Source organism: Halichoerus grypus, chromosome 1, assembly GCF_964656455.1.
Source record: "Halichoerus grypus chromosome 1, mHalGry1.hap1.1, whole genome shotgun sequence".
Lineage (NCBI taxonomy): Eukaryota > Metazoa > Chordata > Mammalia > Carnivora > Phocidae > Halichoerus > Halichoerus grypus.
The window spans coordinates 147,843,178-147,863,666 of NC_135712.1; the positions used below are offsets into that span (position 1 = coordinate 147,843,178).

At 39.7% G+C, this 20,489-nt stretch overlaps 1 protein-coding gene across 3 annotated transcripts in view; it reads left to right on the plus strand.

The window, feature by feature from the left end:
• The first annotated feature begins 9,483 nt into the window (after positions 1–9,483).
• SCN10A (sodium voltage-gated channel alpha subunit 10) overlaps positions 9,484–20,489 on the plus strand; it is a 92,435-nt gene continuing 81,429 nt past the window's right edge. For all 3 annotated transcript variants that reach the window (XM_078061249.1, XM_078061257.1, XM_078061258.1), the window contains exons 1-3: positions 9,484–9,753; positions 10,940–11,067; positions 14,081–14,161. In XM_078061249.1, the coding sequence (XP_077917375.1) occupies positions 9,484–9,753; positions 10,940–11,067; positions 14,081–14,161 (479 nt within the window). The remainder of the gene's footprint in view (positions 9,754–10,939; positions 11,068–14,080; positions 14,162–20,489) is intronic.

Consider the following 20,489-nt stretch of genomic DNA (forward strand, 5'->3'; position numbering starts at 1 on the left):
CATCATTCATTCATTGAGTATTCCTTTACTCAACAAATATTTATCAAACACTTACATGTGTCATAAATGAAAGTACAGACTTCTGTGCAAATGAATAACAAAGCAAACTAGTCTAGTCTGGAGGGTCAGGAAAGACTGCTCTGAGAGAGTGATATTTAAAATAAACTGAAGGAAAAATAGAAGCCGATCAGGGGAAAGGGATAGAAAAGGAATTATTGAGAGAAAAAAAATGTATGTATGAAGCTACCAAAGCAGAAAGGAACTTGCTGAATTTGAGAAACTGAAAGAAAACCAGGGTAACTCCTAGGGAAAAAGCAAGGGAAAGGGGGATGTAAATGGAGGAGATGAGCAGGAACCAGATCATGCCAAGACTTATGTGCCATGAGAATGAATTTAGACATTATCTGAAGGGCTTGGGAAACCTTTGAAAAGTATAATCAGAGGGATGATATGATCAGATTTACATTTTAAAAAGATTGTGTTGGTTGGTATGTATATAGGGAAAACAGAATGTACAGAGAGACCTGTTAATGAGCAAGCACAGAAGCCAGATAAGAGATGGCTGAGACTTGGTGGTTGAGGTACATGTGAACAGTGAGGGAGAGGGAGAGTCTATGGATTTATGATGTAAGCAACCATAAAGGTGCTTGATGGTGCCATTTAACAAAATAGGTAACAAGAAAGAAGCCAATTTAGATGAAGGAAATATAAAAAAAAAAAAACCCAAACAGTCAGGTAGTCAGGTCTGGCACAGAAGAGAGGTTTGAGTGGAAGTTAAAACCATGGGAGAGGATTAGATTTCCATGAGAGGGGTGTAGAAGAGGGTTAGGACAGAACCCAAAGAAGCTCAGTATTTAGTAGCCAGATAAAAAAGAAGCCTTCGATGATGTCTCAGATGTGACAAAGAGAGGGGATTTCAAGAAAAATGGAATGGTCAACTGTGTCAAATACTGCTAAGAAGTCAAGTAAATAGAAATCTGAAAGTTTGTCTGGATTTGGCAGATGAAAGTTTTGATGAAAGAGGCTGGAAGAGACATATTAGAGTGTGTTGAGGTGTAATGACATGTTTTAAAGAATGCATTTGTCATTCATGTCCTTTGCGATATCATGTCATCTAGTTAAATCTAATGCTAGGAATTTCCAGCATCCCTAAAAATATTAATCAATTATAAAATTGACTGCCCAAATTCTACTGTCCACCAGGATTTTACAATGGCAAAAAATTGTCTAAATTGTGATTTTAATATTCTTGTTAAATCAAGCTTGCACTTTATCCTTACAAAATCATTGGCTTACTTAAATATACCTGGGCACACTTAAACCACAGTTTTAAAAATTATAAGAAACTCACTTGCCAGGCCCCCTTCTGCAAGAATTCTGAAGGTCTGTTAGTGATATATTCTGACAGAATCCTGTTGAATAGGACAGGAATTCTGTTAGGGGAGAGAATTAAGAATAGGGGGAAGGAAGTAGATTCTATATGTTTTAAATAAAAATTTTTATCCACACCATAAATCCCCTATAAATTCTTGAGTCTATTGTAATTTGTATTATCCCATTAAATAAGCACTTTTATTTAGGGCAGCAGAACCATATTCAAAAGTATTCACACATTAAAGATGGGAGATAGAGAAATAAAGTGGCAACATTATGAGTCTTTTATACTGCTTAATTGTAAATGATCCCACATGTTTATTTCATTTATATGCTGAGAGCTAGTGGTGTCGAATTGGAACAGGCTAAGTGGCTATTGGCTATTAAATAGCATGTGTAATGGGAAATATTAAAGTCTATATTGTGCATTTGTACAGCACTTAGCTTACAAAATGCTTTCGCATACATTATTTGATTCTCCCAACAACAGTGTCAAATTAGCAAGGCAGATGTTATCATCACCAGTTTACAAATCATAGAACTGAGAGAGACAATTCAAAAGACCTAGTTAGTGTCAGAACTAAAGTTTTCTGTCTCCAAACCCAGTGCTATTTTGACAAAACTATACTACCTCTCTGGATTTCTTGAATAATTATAACTTGAAGTCTCTAAAGCTGACTCAATCCACCATCCTGAGTTTCTAAGTCCACAACACTGCCAGGAACTTGTGATGTGATAAGGAACTTGTTTTTCTCCCTTAGTGATGAAAATATTTTTCCTTCTTCTAATCCCATTTTCAGTGGGTTGGGGGAGATGGTAGGGAGGCAAAGATCATTCGCAAAAGACTATTTTCCTCCTTTTTAATTTCATTTGGATATCCATTCTGTTGAGTAGAGATGTTTTGATTAAATGCCTTTGGGGCACTTTCTCCCCAAAACTCCCAGATATCTTTCTTCCTTTAATTATTCCTTTCTTTCATTTTAGCCCCCACAGAAACTCAGTTATTCTCAGCACTTCAGCCTGGCACACCGATTCAGCATTACAAACATATCAGTTATTCACCACACCTCACAGAAAACCATTCCCACTCAGCTCTCATCCATCCCCACAATTCTTGTTCAGAACCACGGACAGCTCAAGACCATACCAGACAGTCTTGCTCTTTCAGAACCATGGACAGTGCATGTACTTTCTCCGCCTCCAAATGTACTTGTACTCCATCCCTGGACAAAAATTAGCTAGCTATTATCTCTGAATTATTTGGAGGTAAATTACGTTCAGCAAGGATTTCCATAATTCCATTCTTTTAGCACCAGGGGCAACTCAGGACTATTCAACTTCAAAGATGGCTTAGTGATATTTTCCTGGTGCCACAGATAGCCGAGGCTCAATCTTTGACTACTGGACAGGATCATGGATAATGTGGTCTTGCTTTCATCACTACAAACAGCTTATTACACTTTCCCAGTGACATAGCTACTTCAAATTCTATCTCTTCCTTGGCCAACTTGCTCACATGTCCAGTATCCTGTTGCTCCAATCAGGTTCCTAATTATTAAAATTTTCAGGGTAATGGGTGGCTCAGATAGGCACATGTTAATATCACTGATGATCTAAAATGCTGACATCTCAGGGACTTTTCTAAGTCTTGACTAGTCTGGCCACATCCCCCCAAACAAGAACATTTAATTCCATGCTCCCATTAGCTTAGAGAGTCCAGCAATAGCACCAATGCAAAAGCTAGCTTGGCTGCTCATTCCATGAACTAGAGAGCCTAACCACACTCTCAGCACCATGTGCAACAGTTTCACTCAAATGTGTCAATAGCATGGTTACTATTTCTCACCACCAACTAATCATTCTCTCAATCTAGTGCCATGAAAGGTCCAACTACATTCTCAGTCTTATTGACATCCTGACAACATGCTTGCTGTTCCATCAGGCAGCCAAGTCATGGCAGCAGAACATGGAGCAGTTCATTCTCATGGTCCTGTTCTTTGGGTACCCCACGTAATTAGTTTATTCAAGTTTACACTTACACCCATACCCCAATTAGTCTCTTTCAACAACTCAATCTAGTCACATCCTCTCCACCCCATGGTACTTATTTACACTCCCCCTGACTAAAACCATTCCCACTACTAGAACAAAGCTCAGCAGTTTTTAAAACTTTTGTTCCTACTATTTCTATGACACCAATATTTCCTTGTTTTTCTTCCTTTTTGGCTACAGCATCTCTATAATGTTCAGTGCTTCTCTGCCCCCACAACCCTCCAGGTTCTAGCCTTCATTTTTCTCCTCTAACCTTGGACAACAAATTTTATCCCAATCAGGGTGGGTTTTAGGAATCTTAAGCCTTAAGTTGCTATTGAACAGACAACCTTTTTTCTTTTTTTCCGAGCAACATGGAAACTGGTTAGTTTCTACCCACTCTGGTCTCACAGTTTAAGTACTTGTACTTGTTTTACCCAAACTCAATTCTGCTTGCTGATGAAAATCTAGCTATGTTCTGTAAATATCTGATACCCATTCAGGATCCCTTGAGTTTATTCATTCATGTAATCCACAAATGCTTGTTGATCATCTAGTATGTGCTGAGCATTGTTCTCAGTGTTAAGAGTTCAACAGTTAAACAGACAAAATCCATACTTTCAGGAAGGGAAAATACTAATTTAAGCAAATAGTAAATAAATAAAAATGTTAATATTAGTTAAAAGTGCTTTGAGGAAAAGTGAAGGGAGGTAAAAGGGTAGAAACTGGCCAAAGGCTGTCGTTTGGGAAAGAATGGTCAGGGGAGTCTTCCCTAACAGGTGATATTTGAATGAGCCCTGTGTTCATAAATGGGAAGCGAATAGTAAGCAGAAAGAATAGCAAGTCCAAACACCTTGAGCAAGAGTGTGCTTGTTGTGTCCAATAAATAGCTAGGTGGTCTATAGGCCTGGGTTTCAGTGAGCAAGGGAGAGAATGATATGAGGTGAGCTCAGAGATGAAGTTTATGGCAATACACTTCAAAGGATCACTCCTATTGCTTCCAAAAGTGTAGGCTGCAAAGATTTGAGATAATCCTAGCAGTGAAACATGTTGAGAAGATAAAATAGTGGCCCAAGCAAGACACAACAGTGGTTTGGGCTATGGAGGTAGCAGAGTTTAGACCATGACAGTAGCAGCAAAGGTGGATGACAGTGGTTTGGACTATGGATGTAGCAGTGGAGGTAGGTGATAGTGGTTTTTACTATGGAGGTGACAGTGGTGGCAGATGATAGTGATTTGGGCTATAGAGGTAGCCATGGAAGTGGGTCATGGTGGTTGGACCATGGCAGTAGCCGTGGAGGTGGATGATAGCGGTTTGGGCTATGGAGGTAGCAGTGGCTGTGATAAGAAGTAGACAGCCGTACTTCAGATGCAAGGTTATTAGAGTTTTCTGGTCATCTAAATGTGAGATTTGCGAGAGAGGAAATGAAGTAATGGATAATTCCAAAGTTTCAAGACTCAGGGTTTGAGCCCTTGGAAGGATGAAGTCTCAATTTATTGAAATGATCATGACAAAGGGAAGAGCACATTTAGGATAAGGATATCAATAGTTAGGCTTTATACATCTATCAGACATCTTTGTGAGGGGTAATGAATGGTTAGCTAAATATAACAATTTAGAATGTAAGTGAAAGGCCTCGGCTGGAGATATAGATTTAGATTTATGTTTCAAATGTGAACTCCAGACTTCCCATGATGTCATCATAATTGCAATCTTTTTTGGAAAGTCTCTCTCTAGGAAGCTGGCCTAAGTTGGCTGAGACCCAGAGCTACATTTAAGCTCCCAAAAGTCTATAGTTTTTTTTCATTGCTGTATCCCTGGAGTTGAAAACAAATGGGAAGAAGACTTGTGAGCAAAAGAGGCATAAAGAGGGACCCCTAAGCTTCCATTTTGGAAAAATGGTTATGTAATTTATTGAGATAGGAACAAGGAGGAGGAAAAGTTGGGGTGGAGAGAGGATGGAGATATCATGGGGGACAATGACTTTGAGGTGTCTATGGAACATTCAAAGAGATATATGTCAAAGACATTGGATTAGTGGGTCCAGAGCTCAGAAGAAAGGTCCAGATTTAGGACTCACATGCATGAAAATGATCATTTTTGTTGTATATAAATAGATGAGAACAACCATAAGAAGCATGAGAAGATGAAATCCTACATGGGATGGGGGCTGATACTTTCACCTACTAATCAGGTTCTGGAAAAATTATAATTATCTGTTTGCTTACATCATATCTGCCCTACAGAGACAAAAGCTACATTAGTGGGGAAAATCCTCCATTGGTTTCTTAAGAGCATCAATGAACTATATAACACAAAGAGGCTGTTCTCTGAGACTCCTTGAAACTTCATCAAATCTGAATGCATTCAGATCAATCCATACCTCTCAAGACCCAGAGCCCTCCAATGATACCCCAGTCAGTAAGATTCCAGAACTGCTACAGCCAGTGAGATCCATCCCAGAAATAGGAGAGCACTGGGTATGGAATCAAGACTCAGAGACAAGATTGTTTAGTCCAATAATATCTTTGTAACCTATAGTAATCACTGGTTATTAATTGTCTTGTATGTAAGAAAATACCTTCTACCTACTCTATAGGATTTTTGTGGGGATTAAAAGAGATAATTGTGGGGGTGCCTGGGTGGCTCAGTCAGTTAAGCATCCAACTCTTTCTTTTTAATTTTTTAAATTTTATCTTATTATGTTATGTTAGTCACCATACAATACATCATTAGTTTTTGATGTAGTGATCCATGATTCATTGTTTTCGTGTAACACCCAGTTCTCCATGCAGTACCCATCACCAGGCTAACCCATCCCCACAACACCCTCCCCTCTAAAACCCTCAGTTTGTTTCTCAGCATCTGACTCTTGATTTCAGCTCAGGTCATGATCTCAGGGTTGTGAGATGCAGCCCCGTGTTGCTTAAGATTCTCTCTCTCCCTCTCCCTCGGCCCCTCCCCCACTGTGCACATGCTCATGCTCTCTCTTTCTCTCTCTAAAAAGAGAGAGAGAGATAATTGTGCCCGCTCTTGTCACTGTGGATTGGTAATTTAAGTAACTCTTCTCATGAGGCTCAGCCATCTTTGTGAGCAACTCAGACTTGCTGCATGACCATAGAAACATTTGTTCTACTAACAACAACAGAGACTGGAAGAAAGAACCCTCTGTCCTGCTAAGATGTTCTAATACCCAATTCCAATGTGTGTTTGTGTATTGGTGATGGGCGGAAGGGTTCCCACTCCACCAAGGTGCAATTCTCCAGACACCAGCTGTGTGTTCTATAGTTCAACTAGCATCAGATCCCACAGGTTAAGGGCTCAGTTTTACAAGACTGCCCCTTGCCCACATACACAAAACTTCAGATGCCAATTGCAAACCCAGGTTGTTCCCTGTGCTTCTGAACAATTGACTATAAATCAGAGGTTTCCATGACCTCCTCCTTGGGTTTAATTAATTTGCTAGAATGGCTCACAGAACTCAGAGAAACATTTTACTTACTAGATTAGAGGTCTATTATAAAAAGAATAACTCAGGGACAGCCAGATGGAAAAGATGCATAGGGTAGAATATGGGGAAGGAGTGTGGAGTTTTCATATCCTCTCTGAGGTTTTGAGATACATACAATACAAATCTCTATGTATTCACCAACCCAGAAACTCTCCAAATTCTGTCCTTTTGGGTTCTTATGAAGGCTTTATTACATAGGCATGATTGATTAAACCATTGACCATTGGTTATTGAATTCAACTTCCAGCCTCTCTCCTCTTCCTGGAGGTAAGAGGTGAGGTGGGGAGCTGAAAGTTTCAATCCTCTAATGTTTGGTTCTGTTAGCAATCAGTCCCCATCCTTAGGTGACTTTCAAGAGGTACCTCATTAACATACAAAAGACCTCAGTTTGGAAATTCCAAGGGTTTTAAGAGCTCTGTGCCAGAAATTGGGACAAAGACTAAATATTTATTTCTTATTATAAATCACGATATCACACCTGCCCTGCCCACTGTAATCTCAAGGAAACCCTCATTTGTACCCTTTTTTACATTCACCTCCATTTAGCAGCCTTGAGTCGGCTGGCCTGCCTAGATCATAGATCTTGATTAAAGACTAACCAGTTATTTCTATCACCAGTGAAATGACAAATATGAAACACCTGTTGTCTATTCAATCCCCTTTGGTCCTTCTTAGAAACTGCCTACCACCAGGGCTCAGAAATCCAAGTTAAGATGCCTTTATGGCCCATCCAGAGGAGATCCAGTAGGGTTTTGTAGCCCAGAAATTCTAGATACAGGACAAATACCTACAGAAACTTAATCCTCAGAAACAACCAAATTCCACTCTTTGTTCCCATCCCCTGAGTATAAGCTCCCTGAAGTTTCTGGCCAGCAGTTGCCCTAAATCTGATAATAGAAGGAAGGAGGTCCCAAGGACTGCCCTACCAAAACCTGTGAGGAGTCAGTTTCTTAGGATGGTCACTTAATAAGAACACCCAGCCACTTGATGCCAGGTCTCTTCTTCTCTAATCCAACCAACACTGGCTTCTGACTTGCCTTTAGAATCCAGGAAGACATTCCTCCAGAATCTAGAGCTGTGGGAGCAGTTCATCAGATCTTACTCTGATCTTGTAACCCTGACCTTCACTCCATCTCATGTTCACAGTTGCAGTGGCTTCCACCGCCTCTCAAAAGTAGAACACCTTCAACAGCTTCAGCTATGAGCCTGTAAAATGCAGCTTCCTAGATCTCACCTTAGAAGAGGGGTCCACCAATCTGTATCTTAACTCACACTCCCTGTGACAATGACGCAGCTGGTGCAGCACCACACTGTGTACTGGCATTTGAAGATCACTGCACTAGAGTAGATGGGAAAACTACATTATCCAGAGATCCAGTGGTGACTGCAGAGAACTGAAAGGATGGATGCCTGTTACAGACTTCAGGTCTAACTTCTCTAGAGTAAGTCAGGAGAATGCCACATAGATACTGCTCTATCCATCTGTGATGGCAAGCCATCCTGTTTGCTTCCAGACTAGTGCTAGGGGTGATAAACTTCCTGAGAATATTGTAACCCATAGAAAACCTAGTCACTGGAGCGCCTTCCAGGCTTTGTTATGGACCATGGTGGACCAGAGTCCCAAAGACCCTGTCTGGCAGCATTAGAGACCATGTATTAGATCAGGATTTTACAAGCTTATGAACAATTTTTAAATCATCATGACCTGTTAAGTCATCGATAGGCTGTCAGGAAATGTGGGTGCACTTAGATTAAAATAAGCAGCAAAAATGGGCTCGTGAATCAATCATTTGAAAAAGGAAAAATCAAAATCTTATTCATATGATTTTTTAAAGAAAAACTTTACATTAGAAGAAAAAGCAACCAATTAGGAAAATTAAATAATGTATTTTATTAAGAACAAAAAAAAAAATACAAATATGCTGCCAAGCTTAGAGCATTCAGCAGACAGCACACTCTCAGCTGGCAAGTGCAGCCATGTGCTCAAGGTCCTGGGCCTTCTCCTCTCTCTTGCTGTTATGTCCAGGAATGGCTGTCACTTCTTAAAAGCATATCATTGCATAATAAAAGAATAATAAAAATGTTAATGCCTTCCATACTTTTTAACAAATGCTTTTCAATGGGGAAAATTTTACTAGCATTGTTTTTGCCACAGACCACATGAACAGTCTTTGATGAATGCAGGAGAGTACCTGTAGCTCAGTGGTCATAGAATTGAGAAGAGAGGGCAGTATGGCTAAATCTGATGGTGGTGGTGGTGGTGGTAAAGGAGCAATAGATGAAGGAGCCATGCCTTAGAAGCTCATGGAGAACATAGCTCAACCCCGAGGTGCCTGGAGGAGGATCGAATAAACAGCCTCCCCTGAGAGTGCCACAGGGGCAGTGAGACTCTGGGGAGAGCTCAGTGTGAGTTAAGAAAGGAACTGGGTTGGGGGGGCACTATTCCATCAAGAAGTGTGTTAAGGAAAAGAACTGGAGGGAGAGGGCCAGTGGGAAGGCTCTTACTTCTCTGTGGTGATGTCCACTTTCATAAGAGTATAAATTCTTCCTGAAGAAGAATGAGAAGATGGAACTCACCTTTGGGTCCCTGGAAACTACCAACTTCCGTCGATTCACTCCAGAGTCCCTGGTGGAGATTGAAAAGCGAATTGCTGCCAAGCAGGCAGCAAAGAAAGCCAAAGATAAGCACAGGGAGCAGAAGGACCAAGAAGAGAAGCCTCGGCCTCAGCTAGACTTGAAAGCTTGCAACCAGCTGCCCAAGTTCTATGGTGAGCTCCCGGCAGAGCTGGTTGGGGAGCCCCTGGAGGATCTGGACCCCTTCTACAGCACACACCGGGTAAGGGTGATTGGCTGGGAAGGCTGTTCTCAGCTCTGGGAGAGGAAGCCTCTGCCCCACTCAGCCTAGGGAGTTCTCCTGAATTTTTATAATATTTATGGTGGAGACTAATTAAACTCAAATCCTCAAAGCAACAACAACTGCTATTAAATTTTTAGAGGAAGTTGGCTATTCTCTTGGATGACCACTGGCCCAGGATCTCCAAAGATGTTGGCTGTCTTTCCAAATGGGGAGCAGAGATCCTGAGTCTGGGGGTGGGGGATAGAGTAGAGAAGGGGAACAGAAATCAGGATGATTTAACAAGTGGTCCTCAAAGTATGATCTCAGAACCCCTGGGGTTCCCAAAACCCTTTTAGTGGGTTCAGGAGGTCACACACACACACACACTCTCTCTCTCACACACACACATACATGGTATAAGCAAAAGGGTATAAACAGTAACAAAAACTCTTTGGGGTCCTCAATAATTTTTGAGAGTATAAAAGGGTCCTGAAATCAAAACGTTTGAGAACCACTAGTTTAAGTGAGAGCTATTTCATGACAATTCCCCCATTTGTATTGTGTCTTAGATGTTCCACACAGCACCCCCCCAAGAATGATGTGTGCATTTTTGGGAGTTGGGAGGGATAGGAATCAGCCGTCTCAAATATGGTTTGTAGAGAGAATAAAAAGACACTAAAATGTCTTTCTCCCTCCTCTCACAGGTCAAGAACCCTCACCTTCCTAGATGCTCAGAGGGAACCAGTAGATAGAGGGCTTAAAAGGGGAGACCTAGAAGGTGGAAAGCAGAGGGAGCATCCCAGCACCAGGGATGATACACTAATCAGAAGAGGAATTTAATGCAGCCAGAACTTTATCATCCTGCTGCCAGAATCCTGGCCCTGGGGCTGATGCATCCTACCAGCCCCAGGTCAGATTCCTGCCCATTGGGTACTCTCAGTGGGCTCATCTTGATTCACAGTCACTGACAGGGCCTGGAGTTTTGCTAGGAGGTGAGGATATGGCTCTCAGTCCCTGATCCTCACTAACTCTGCCCCTCCACTTGGCTCTCCACTGATGGATTCATGGTTCCCAGAGCCCTTCTTGCTCATAAGCCTGAAATGATACCATTCGTGCTCAAAAACATGATTGTGTGAGGATGCATGCTTCTCACTTCAGGTCCATCTTCTGCTTTGTTTTGTTGTAGACATTTATGGTGCTGAACAAAGGGAGGACAATTTCCCGGTTTAGTGCCACTCGGGCCCTGTGGTTATTCAGTCCTTTCAACCTGATCAGAAGAACAGCCATCAAAGTGTCTGTCCACTCATATCCTTTGCACTGTTGCTTCTACCACATGATTCCTTTTAGAATCAGGCTTTGCCCACTGTGCCCAGTACCTTCTTCAGAGGTTAGCAGAATACATGTCCTCTAATTGAATCCTGAAACAATGAAATCATTACATTGAAAGAAAAATGTTTGTGGCTTTAATGTGTCCAACACCTGAAAGCAGTCCTAAGACAGAGGAGGTGCTCATGCAAGCCAGAGGTGGGTTTGGGTTCACCTAGACTAGTCTGGACACACCTGTGCATGCACAACCTAAAAAATGTCCCCCTTATGAATAAGCTTTGCTGATGCATCCGGGCACATTCTTACAACATAATAAGAATGCTTGTCTCACAACATAATAACCAATAAGAGGGCCCCCAGACTTCTTTGGGCAGATGAAATAGGCATGAGTTGTTACTCTGTTACATCTAGCCATGATGAGAACTGGCTGTTTATTGGGCAAAAGAGCAGCACCTGCCAGAGGACAAAGAGGACAGACCACAATGGGCAGAGCATAGATTGTCTCAGCAGGATCAGATTGGTCACAGGCGCTGCCAATATCCCAAGTTACCCCCAACTACTAGCAGGTTACAAAGGTCAATAGTCCAAAAAGATGTTAATAGTTCAAGGTTCATGCCACTGGGGAATATAGTAATGATGAGAGACAAATCAGTCAAATGTCTGTATTATATCAACGGCTTTAGGTAGCTTCAGAATCTGCCTTCAGTTTTTGTTTTATTTTGTTTTGTTTTTCAAGGCAAGCCAAACTAGGACAAAAAAGAGACTTTGGCTTGGTTTCCAAGGATCTTCCCTGGTGACTGTCCAAATTGGAAGTTCCTAATGACAGATTCAGCCCTGGCTTCCAGGAGGTTGATTTGCAAGAACAGGCTTGCCTCAGCTGCCTGACAGATGGTAGCCAGCCTCTTCTTGGGAGGCTCCAGTAAAAGGAGTTCTCTCCCCCCCACTCTGGGGAAGCTTGCTGGATTGCTGGACAGCACTCAGTGAGCTGGTAGCTCTGGCAAAGAGTCATCTCAAAATGAAACTGCACTGCTCCATGTAGTTGCATTGCATTTTCCTTTTACATATTTTATCTTTATGGCCAAGCAGTGGGAGTTATATTTTCTTAATTCAATCTTGGATTTTCTGATCCTATAGAAGGATATTTAACGATAATAGTAAGTTACCATTCGCTAATACCTCCTAAGAGTCATCACTGTCATAGGTACAGAAACCTTTGAAGAAGGGATTTGCATCCCCATCTTACAGACGATGAAACTGTTATTCAAAGGCATTAAATAAATTGTTCAAGGTCACAGAGCCAGTTAAGAGGTCCAGCCTGCACCCTGCTTAGAACAGTATCAGCAATAAGGAAGTAGGCAGTTAATGGAAATGAACCGAGGTAATTTATTCTCTCAGTATGTCATCTCTACTTGGGTGTTTTTTTTTTTAAATATATCCAATTACATAAAAATTACAAATAAAGAAAAATAGCATATATACAAACTCCTCTCCATATTTCTTAAAGCTAATTAAGATGTTGACTTACATCTTAATTAGCTTTAAGAAACAGCTAATTAGAAATAAAATCCCTTTAAAGAACCAAGTGACCAGTGAATATTCTTTTCACCTTGAGATTTGATGATGGAGTCATAGCTGGACAGAAAAGCTGTTAGGTGTCTTCTTCTCACAAAAGCCTGCATTTATATATTTAAATCTTATGAACTTGGTAGCTCCACTCCAAAAGATATTCTTCAAGGTATGGAATTCTCAGTGTCTTATTATTAATATTTCACCAAAATTATAATTCTAATCAAATTTGCTATGAACTTTTCCACAAGTAATATTGTGTGTAACCTATTACTTTTAAAGGTTTGTGGAATTGGAGATATGATTTTAATTTAATCCTTGGGTTAACATTTTCCCCCCATGTGAACACATTTCTTAATTTAATTGCAAGTCAACAGGAAAATGTGGTTTAATTAACAGAATTTCCCTTTTCAAAATAGATGTGTTCCTAAGTAACTGTAAAACAGGGCACATTAAAGACATTTACAGAAAACTAAAATAGATTTAAATACTTCTGCTCAAACTGAAATTATGAAAGATGAGTGGTTCACTCTCTCTGTAGGTCAAGCTTATCTTCAGGTTTTGTTTTTTTTTTAGGATGTAATTGTTAGGAACCCAAGCTAGTCCTGAGAAAAATGTCCAGTGGGAGAAATTTCTCTTTGGGTTTTCTCCACCAACATTTCTTCCCATCAGTTCACCCCTTTCCACTCACCTTCTTCAGTGTCTCCTTCCCCTTGTGGTAATCCCTTGGCTCAACCTTGAAAATTCTTCTCTCTGGTTAGACAGAGTTCTCCACCCCAGCCTAATTCTATCTGGAATTTTCTCCTTGAGCCAGCATTTTACTTCCCTGTGCCTGCCCCCACCATTCCTAGCCAGGGGCCCATTCCCTCAAAGTGACTGATCTCAGCTAAGTCGGGAAAACAATCGGACTCAACTAATTCCCATGACAGCTGGTAACCCTCCCTTTACCTCTAACTTCCTAGAAGTCGTCTCTTTGTTTTTTAGGAAAAAAGAGACATTCGCTGGATGAAATTTCAGGCTATATTGTATAGTGAAGTGAAGGTGTCAGGGCAGAAGGACATTTTGGAGAAGGGATTCTTGTTTCTTTCCATCTTGCTGAGGGTTCTGTTATCAATCTGAGGTCACATCTCAGCACCATAGCTGACCAGCTTGTATGACCTTGGAAAAACTATTTAAGATATTTTCAGTCTGTTTTCTTAGCTGCAAAGTGTAGATATAATATTTACCTGCAGGTCCAGTTGTATTAGAAATAATTTGGATGAAGTAACCAGCCCAGGATAGGCACTCAGTAAATGTTAGCAGCTGTTATGCGACAAGACCGAAAAGCTGATCCTAGCTAAAAGCTATGAATTTAATCATTCAGCGTCAAGGTGATCATAGGTGACATCAGAGAAACATGGTGACTCTTAGCTTTTCCTTAACACAGTCCTCTCAGGTGGTTCAGTTTATTTATTACAGTCACTATTTTGGTCAATTGTGTGGGCATGACCCAAACTGAGCTTCCAGAAAGAATCGAGTAAGTAGATTTGCTGTCACTGTCATTCCTGTGCCTCCTCTTTCTGTCCTCCTTCTCTTCCTTCACTTGGGGGCTTTTTTCTTTTATTTTTCTTTGGAGTGGTTAGATATTTCCTTCTCTGTGGACTTCGGTGCATAAACACATGTTATTTTCAACTTTGGAGAACTATCAGTAGTGGTTCTCAACCTTGGAATCCCTTGGGGAAATTTTAAAAATATTAATGCCTGGTCTCAGTCCCAGAGGGTTTCATTTCATTGGCCTGGGGCAGTCTGGGCAGATGAGCCTCCCTCATCTACCCCCCACATTCACCTGCTAGGCACACACATGAACCAAGTTTAGGGACAGCCTACTCTGAGAGGCAGGAGCAAACCTGAAACAGAACTAAGAACAAATGGTTCTGGAGCATATTCAGAAAATTACCCATGAATAAAGCTCTTTATGTTATCATGGCTCATATACTTCAAAGTGACCTTAATATTCCCAAGAGAATTCTGTTCCCCTGGGTTAGCAGATGGAACCTCTGTAGTTTTGGAACATGGGGACTTCACAAAAACACTGCACCAACACATCCAGGAGAGGTGCCCCCAGCTCAGGGCAAGACTGATATACCTTTGCCTCAAGAATAGGAACTCTGTAGAATTTTCTCTTTTTCTACCTTTTAAATTTAAAAAAAAATTTTTGGCTGATCATAACATTAATACATGCCACAATAGAAAATATAGTTGACCCTGGAGCAACATAGGTTTGAACTATGTGGGTCCACTTTTACATGGATTTTTAAAAAAATAAATACACTACAGTACTGTAAATGTATTTTCTCTTCCTTAGGATTTTCTTAATAACATTTTCTTTTGTCTAGCTTATTTTACTGTAAGAAGACAGTATATAATACATATAACATACAAAATATGTGCTAATTGACTGTTGATGTTATCAAAAAGGCTTCCTGTCAACAGTAGGCTGGTAATAGTTAAGTTTTGGGGGAGTCAAAACTCATATGTGGGTTTTTATTGTATGGGAGGGGTCAGCGCCTTTAACCTCTGAGTTGTTCAAGGGTCCATTGTAAGTTGTATTTCTATTAATAGATTAAAGAAGAATAATCATGTGGTCACCTTAACTGATGCTGACAAATAGTTTGATAAAGTTTGATATCTGCTTGTGATTAGAAACACCTAGAAAAACAGGAATAGAAGGGAATTGCTGCACTCTGATAAATGGTAATTACTTTGAAGGAGGTAGCAAACATCATGCTTAATTGTGAAACATGACCAACTTTCCCTTTGAGATCAGAAACAAAAAAAAGGAAAGATGTCTGTTTCATCAGTTCTATTTAACTTTGTAAAGGAGAGCCCAGCCAGCATAGTAGGGCAAGGAAAAGAAAAAAAAAAGTATAAGAATAAGAAAAATAGCAAAGATGACATGATTTACAGATAATACAACTGTGTGATACAACAGCCAATATAATCTAGAGATAAACTATTAAAGTTAACAAGACAGAATAGAAAGGAAGCTGGGTACAAGTCAATATACCTAAATTAATTGCATATCTATATACTAGCAACAAAGAAAAATAGCATGGTTTTTAAAAATACCAGTTACACTGGTGTTTTAAAATATCAAGTATCTAGAAGCAGGATTATCAAAGTATGAGTAAGATCTCTACAAAGAAAATTATGAAAAATATTGAGTAATATTACAGAAAACCCAATAAATGGAGAGATGTATTATATTCCTGGATTTGAAATCACAATATTGTAAGCTCCCCAAAATGATTAATAAATTTAATATGAGCTCAATCAAAATCCCAATAGGCTTGTTTTTTGTTTTTCGTTTTTTTTCATTACTCAACAAACTGACTCTAAGATTTATATAAAAATGCAAAGAGCAAATTATAGCCGAGACACTTTTGAGGAAGAAAAACAAGGTGGAAGAAGAGAACTGGCCCTGCAGGATGTTAGGATGTACTGTAAAGCTCTAATCATTGAAATTGTGTGCGACTGGGGTGATTAGTCAGACTAGCGGGACAGAATAGTTGGCTCATCAACAGGCCAGTACACATACAGACATTGAATTTGTGCTGAAGGTGGCACTGTGGATCAGCAGGCAAAGGGCAGTTCTCAATAAATGATGCTGAAGAATTAGGAATCTCAATAGAAAAATTACTTTGCTCATCACAACAATTGTCCTCCTTAATGCCCATCACCCAGCTCCCCTCCAGCAACCCTCAGTTTGTTTCCTAGAGTTCAGCGTCTCTTATGGTTTGCCTCCCTCTCAAATTTCATCTTATTTTTCCTTCCCTTCCCCTATGTTCATCTGTTTTGTTTCTTAAATTCCACATATGAGTGAAATCAGATGGTATTTGTCTTTCTCTGACTGACTTATTTCACTTAGTATAATACCCTCTAGTTCCATCCACGTCGCTGCAAATGGCAAGATTTCATTCTTTTTGATGGCTGAGTAATATTCCACTGTGTGTGTGTGTGTGTGTGTGTGTGTGTGTGTGTGTGTGTGTGTACATCTTCTTTATCCATTCATCCATCGATGGATATCTGGGCTCTTTCCATAGTTTGGCTATTGTGGACATTTTTGCTATAAACATTGGGGTGCAGGTGTCCCTTTGAATCAGTATTTTTGTATCCTTTGGATAAATACCTAGTAGTGCAATTGCTGGGTCATAGGGTAGCTCTATTTTTAACTTCTTGAGGAACCTCCATACTGTGTTCCAGAGTGGCTGTACCAGTTTGCATTCCCACCAACAGTGTAAGAGGGCTCCTCCTTTCTCCGCATCCTCACCAACATCTGTTGTTTCCTGAGTTGTTCATTTTAGCCATTCTGACCAGCATGAGGCAGTATCTAATTGTGATTTTGATTTGTATTTCCCTGATGCCAAGTGATGTTGAGCACTTTTTCATGTGTCTATTAGCCATTTGTATGTCTTCTTTGGAGAAATGTCTGATGAATCACTAAATTCTACCCCTGAAACTAATAATACACTCTATGTTAACTAAATTGAATTTAAATTAAAAAAAAAAAGAAAAATTACTTTGAACATCGAACTTTATGCCACATACAAAAATCAGTTCTAGGTAGATTAACATCTAAATTTCTTTGTGAAAGACAAAAACATAAAGATTTTAGGGGGAAAAAAAGAATTTCTGCATTACTTCAGTTTAGGGAGAGATTTATTACATGTGGCACAAGAAGCAATAACCATAGAGCAAAAAACTGATACATTTTAGCATACTAAAATTAAGTATTTCTGTTCATCAGAAGACAACTTTGTAAGAGTGAAAAAGCAAGCCTACTGAGTAGGAGATATTTGCAACACATATACCTAAAAAGTGTTTATATCCAGAAGAGTGAGCCCCTACAAATCAATTAGAAACACATCAGAGCAACTAATTTTGAAATGAGCAAAAAATTTGTATAGATATTTCACAAAAGCAGAAACTCAAATGGTCAATAAACATAAAAATATTCTTCAGAGTCCATCCTCTCTCATGGTTCCTCCCACCCGCCTCCCCTCTAGAACCCTCAGTTTGTTTTTCAGAGTCCATCGTCTCTCATAAACATAAAAATATTCTTAATCTTTTTCTTAATCAAGGAAATGTGAATTAAAATTACACTGAGAGATTATTATATATGCATCAGATGAGGAAAGTTTTAAATTGTGACAATACCAAGTATTAAGAAAGATATGGAGTAACAGAAACTCGTATACTGCTGGTGGGAATGTAAATTTGTACAACCTCTTTGGAGATCAGTGGATATCATCAAATACAGGTGAAGACACACATATACTGTGATTCTTAATTATACTTTTACGTACATACACTCAACAGAAATATGTGTGGGCACCAGGATATAGCTATGAGAAAGTTTACGAACACTGCCCGTAGAAGGCCCCAATTGGAAACAACCAAATGTCCAAAGATTTTTGAATACGTTAAATATCTCTCTTACATTCTTAAAAAGGGATAATGTACAGCAATGAAAATGAATAAACTATAGTTCTACAAAACAAGGATGAAAAAAACCAGACACAAAAGATTGCATAAGTATGATTCCATTTATGCAAAATTCAAAAACAAGCAGAACTTAACTATTTTGTTTAGAGATGCTTACTTAGGAGGTAAAAAAATATAAATAAAACCTCTAGGGCAGAGGAAAGAGGACATAATTGGGAAGGGGTTTGTGGGGTGCTTATAATGTTCCATTTAGTGACATGAGTAGTTGTCACATGGCCACTATGGACTGGATTATGTCCCCCCAAATCCACATGTGGAAGGTCTAACCCACGTGACTCTACTGGCCTTTAAGGATGGCACTATGGTTCAATGAAGTCATAAGGGCAGAGCCGTGATCCAGTAGGACTGGTGTCCTTGTAAGAAGAGGAACAGAGTCCAGAACTCTCTCTCTCTGCCATGTGAGGACACAGCAAGAAATCAATCCTTAGGTAGCCAAGAAGAAGGCTCTCACCAGAGCCTGGCCAGGAAGCACCCTCATCTCCAATTTCCAGCCTCTGGAACTGTGAGAAGTCAATTTCTGTGCTTTAACCACTCAGTCTATGGTACATTGTTATGGTAGACTGAGCTAATATGCAAGTGTTCGTTTTACAGTGAATTTATGTTTCACGTGTATTTTTATTATGCACATTACATATCATAATAGATAGCTTAAAAACAAAATGATTTTTGGGGGCGACTGGGTGGCTCAGTCATTAAGCGTCTGCCTTCAGCTCAGGTCATGATCTCAGGGTCCTGGTATCGAGACCCGCATCGGGCTCCCTGCTCGGCAGGAAGCCTGCTTCTCCCTCTCCCACTCCCCCTGCTTGTGTTCCCTCTCTCGCTGTGTCTCTCTCTGTCAAATAAATAAAATCTTTAAAAAAAATAATTTAAAAAAATGGCCATTGCATAAAATGCAGACCACTGAAAAATATAAATCAGAAGAGAGTAACTAGGTAAAGAAATCACTTTTGGTATTTTAGCTTATTGTCCTCTCTCCCTCTCTTAGTCTTTCTCTCTCTCAATCTCTCTCTCTCACTCTTTCTATGTATATAAATAGATATATACATCTATCTATCTATATATATAAATTTGAAGATTTAATTGGCTTTATCAAATGATTCATGCACCAGGCAGCAGCCATCTAGCAAGTAGAGAGGCATTGAGAGGAGTTGTACAAAATGGAGGGTTTTTATAGGTAGGAGGGTGGGGGCAAGAAAGTTATGAGCAAAGGAAAAGGGTTCTTCCAGAGGGGTCAGTTTGCTAGGGGAAAAAGCAACGTGTCTTCTCATGCAGATTACCTCACCTTTCTTTGGGGGATGGAGAGGACCCAAGTGACCAACTCTTTGATGTCAATGGAAAGAACAATTTCCTGACTGACCAGTCAAGGCCACATTTCCAGAGGAGGCTGAAACTGCCAATAGATTGGGTTTTAAGCCCCCGTTTGGGAACTCAGTCTAAGTGGCATCATTTTGGGTCTGCAGTTTTCTTAACTATATATAGGCTGAGATCATATAGCATGTAAAATCTCTATCCTTATTTTGAACTTTTAATGCAAAGCATTTTCTCTCAAAAGTAAGAGTTATTTGGGGATTCTGGTTAAATATGGAAGATAGCATGCATATGTTTTACCCCAACCCTCTCAGAACGCCAATAAAATGACAGCATGGGAAAAGAACGGTATAAATATATAAGAACAAAGAGAAGGAGAAAGAAAAGCGCAGAGGACAAAGATGTCATAACAATCTCGGAAGGCCAAAAGTGGGCGGAGGCTTGGTAAATGACTCAGCACATCGGGGCTTGTTAACCAAGGTGCCTGCAGAGAGAGATAAAAATGATGATCAAGGCATCTTACCCCTAAAACCTCAGAGGCCCTAAAAATGTGGACATGATACAAATAGCAATAAAAGGAAAGAGGAAAGAACGTGGGAGCAGAGTATGCTCACTTACTGCTGCTTCTATAATAGCAAGGAGTTAAAGAGTATTCTTTAAAGTAGATAAATCAAGGAAAGGAAAATAATTATATTTAACAGTACAAAGGTTAACACGGAAAACATACAACTAAGTACAATCAGATGATGCATAAAACAGAGGCGAAAAGAAAATTACCAAATAGAATGTAAAGAGATAGCACACTAAGGGCAATACATTACACAGTTTTAGTTATAATTATGAATTTATACTTATAAAGGCAACTGCTAGAATTAAAATAAAAACTGTTCTAAATTTAGAATCACACACACACAAAGCAAATAAAACATACCAGACAATGAAATATTTTTTAAAACTATTAAATGCGTAACTTAAAGTTATATAAACAAAGA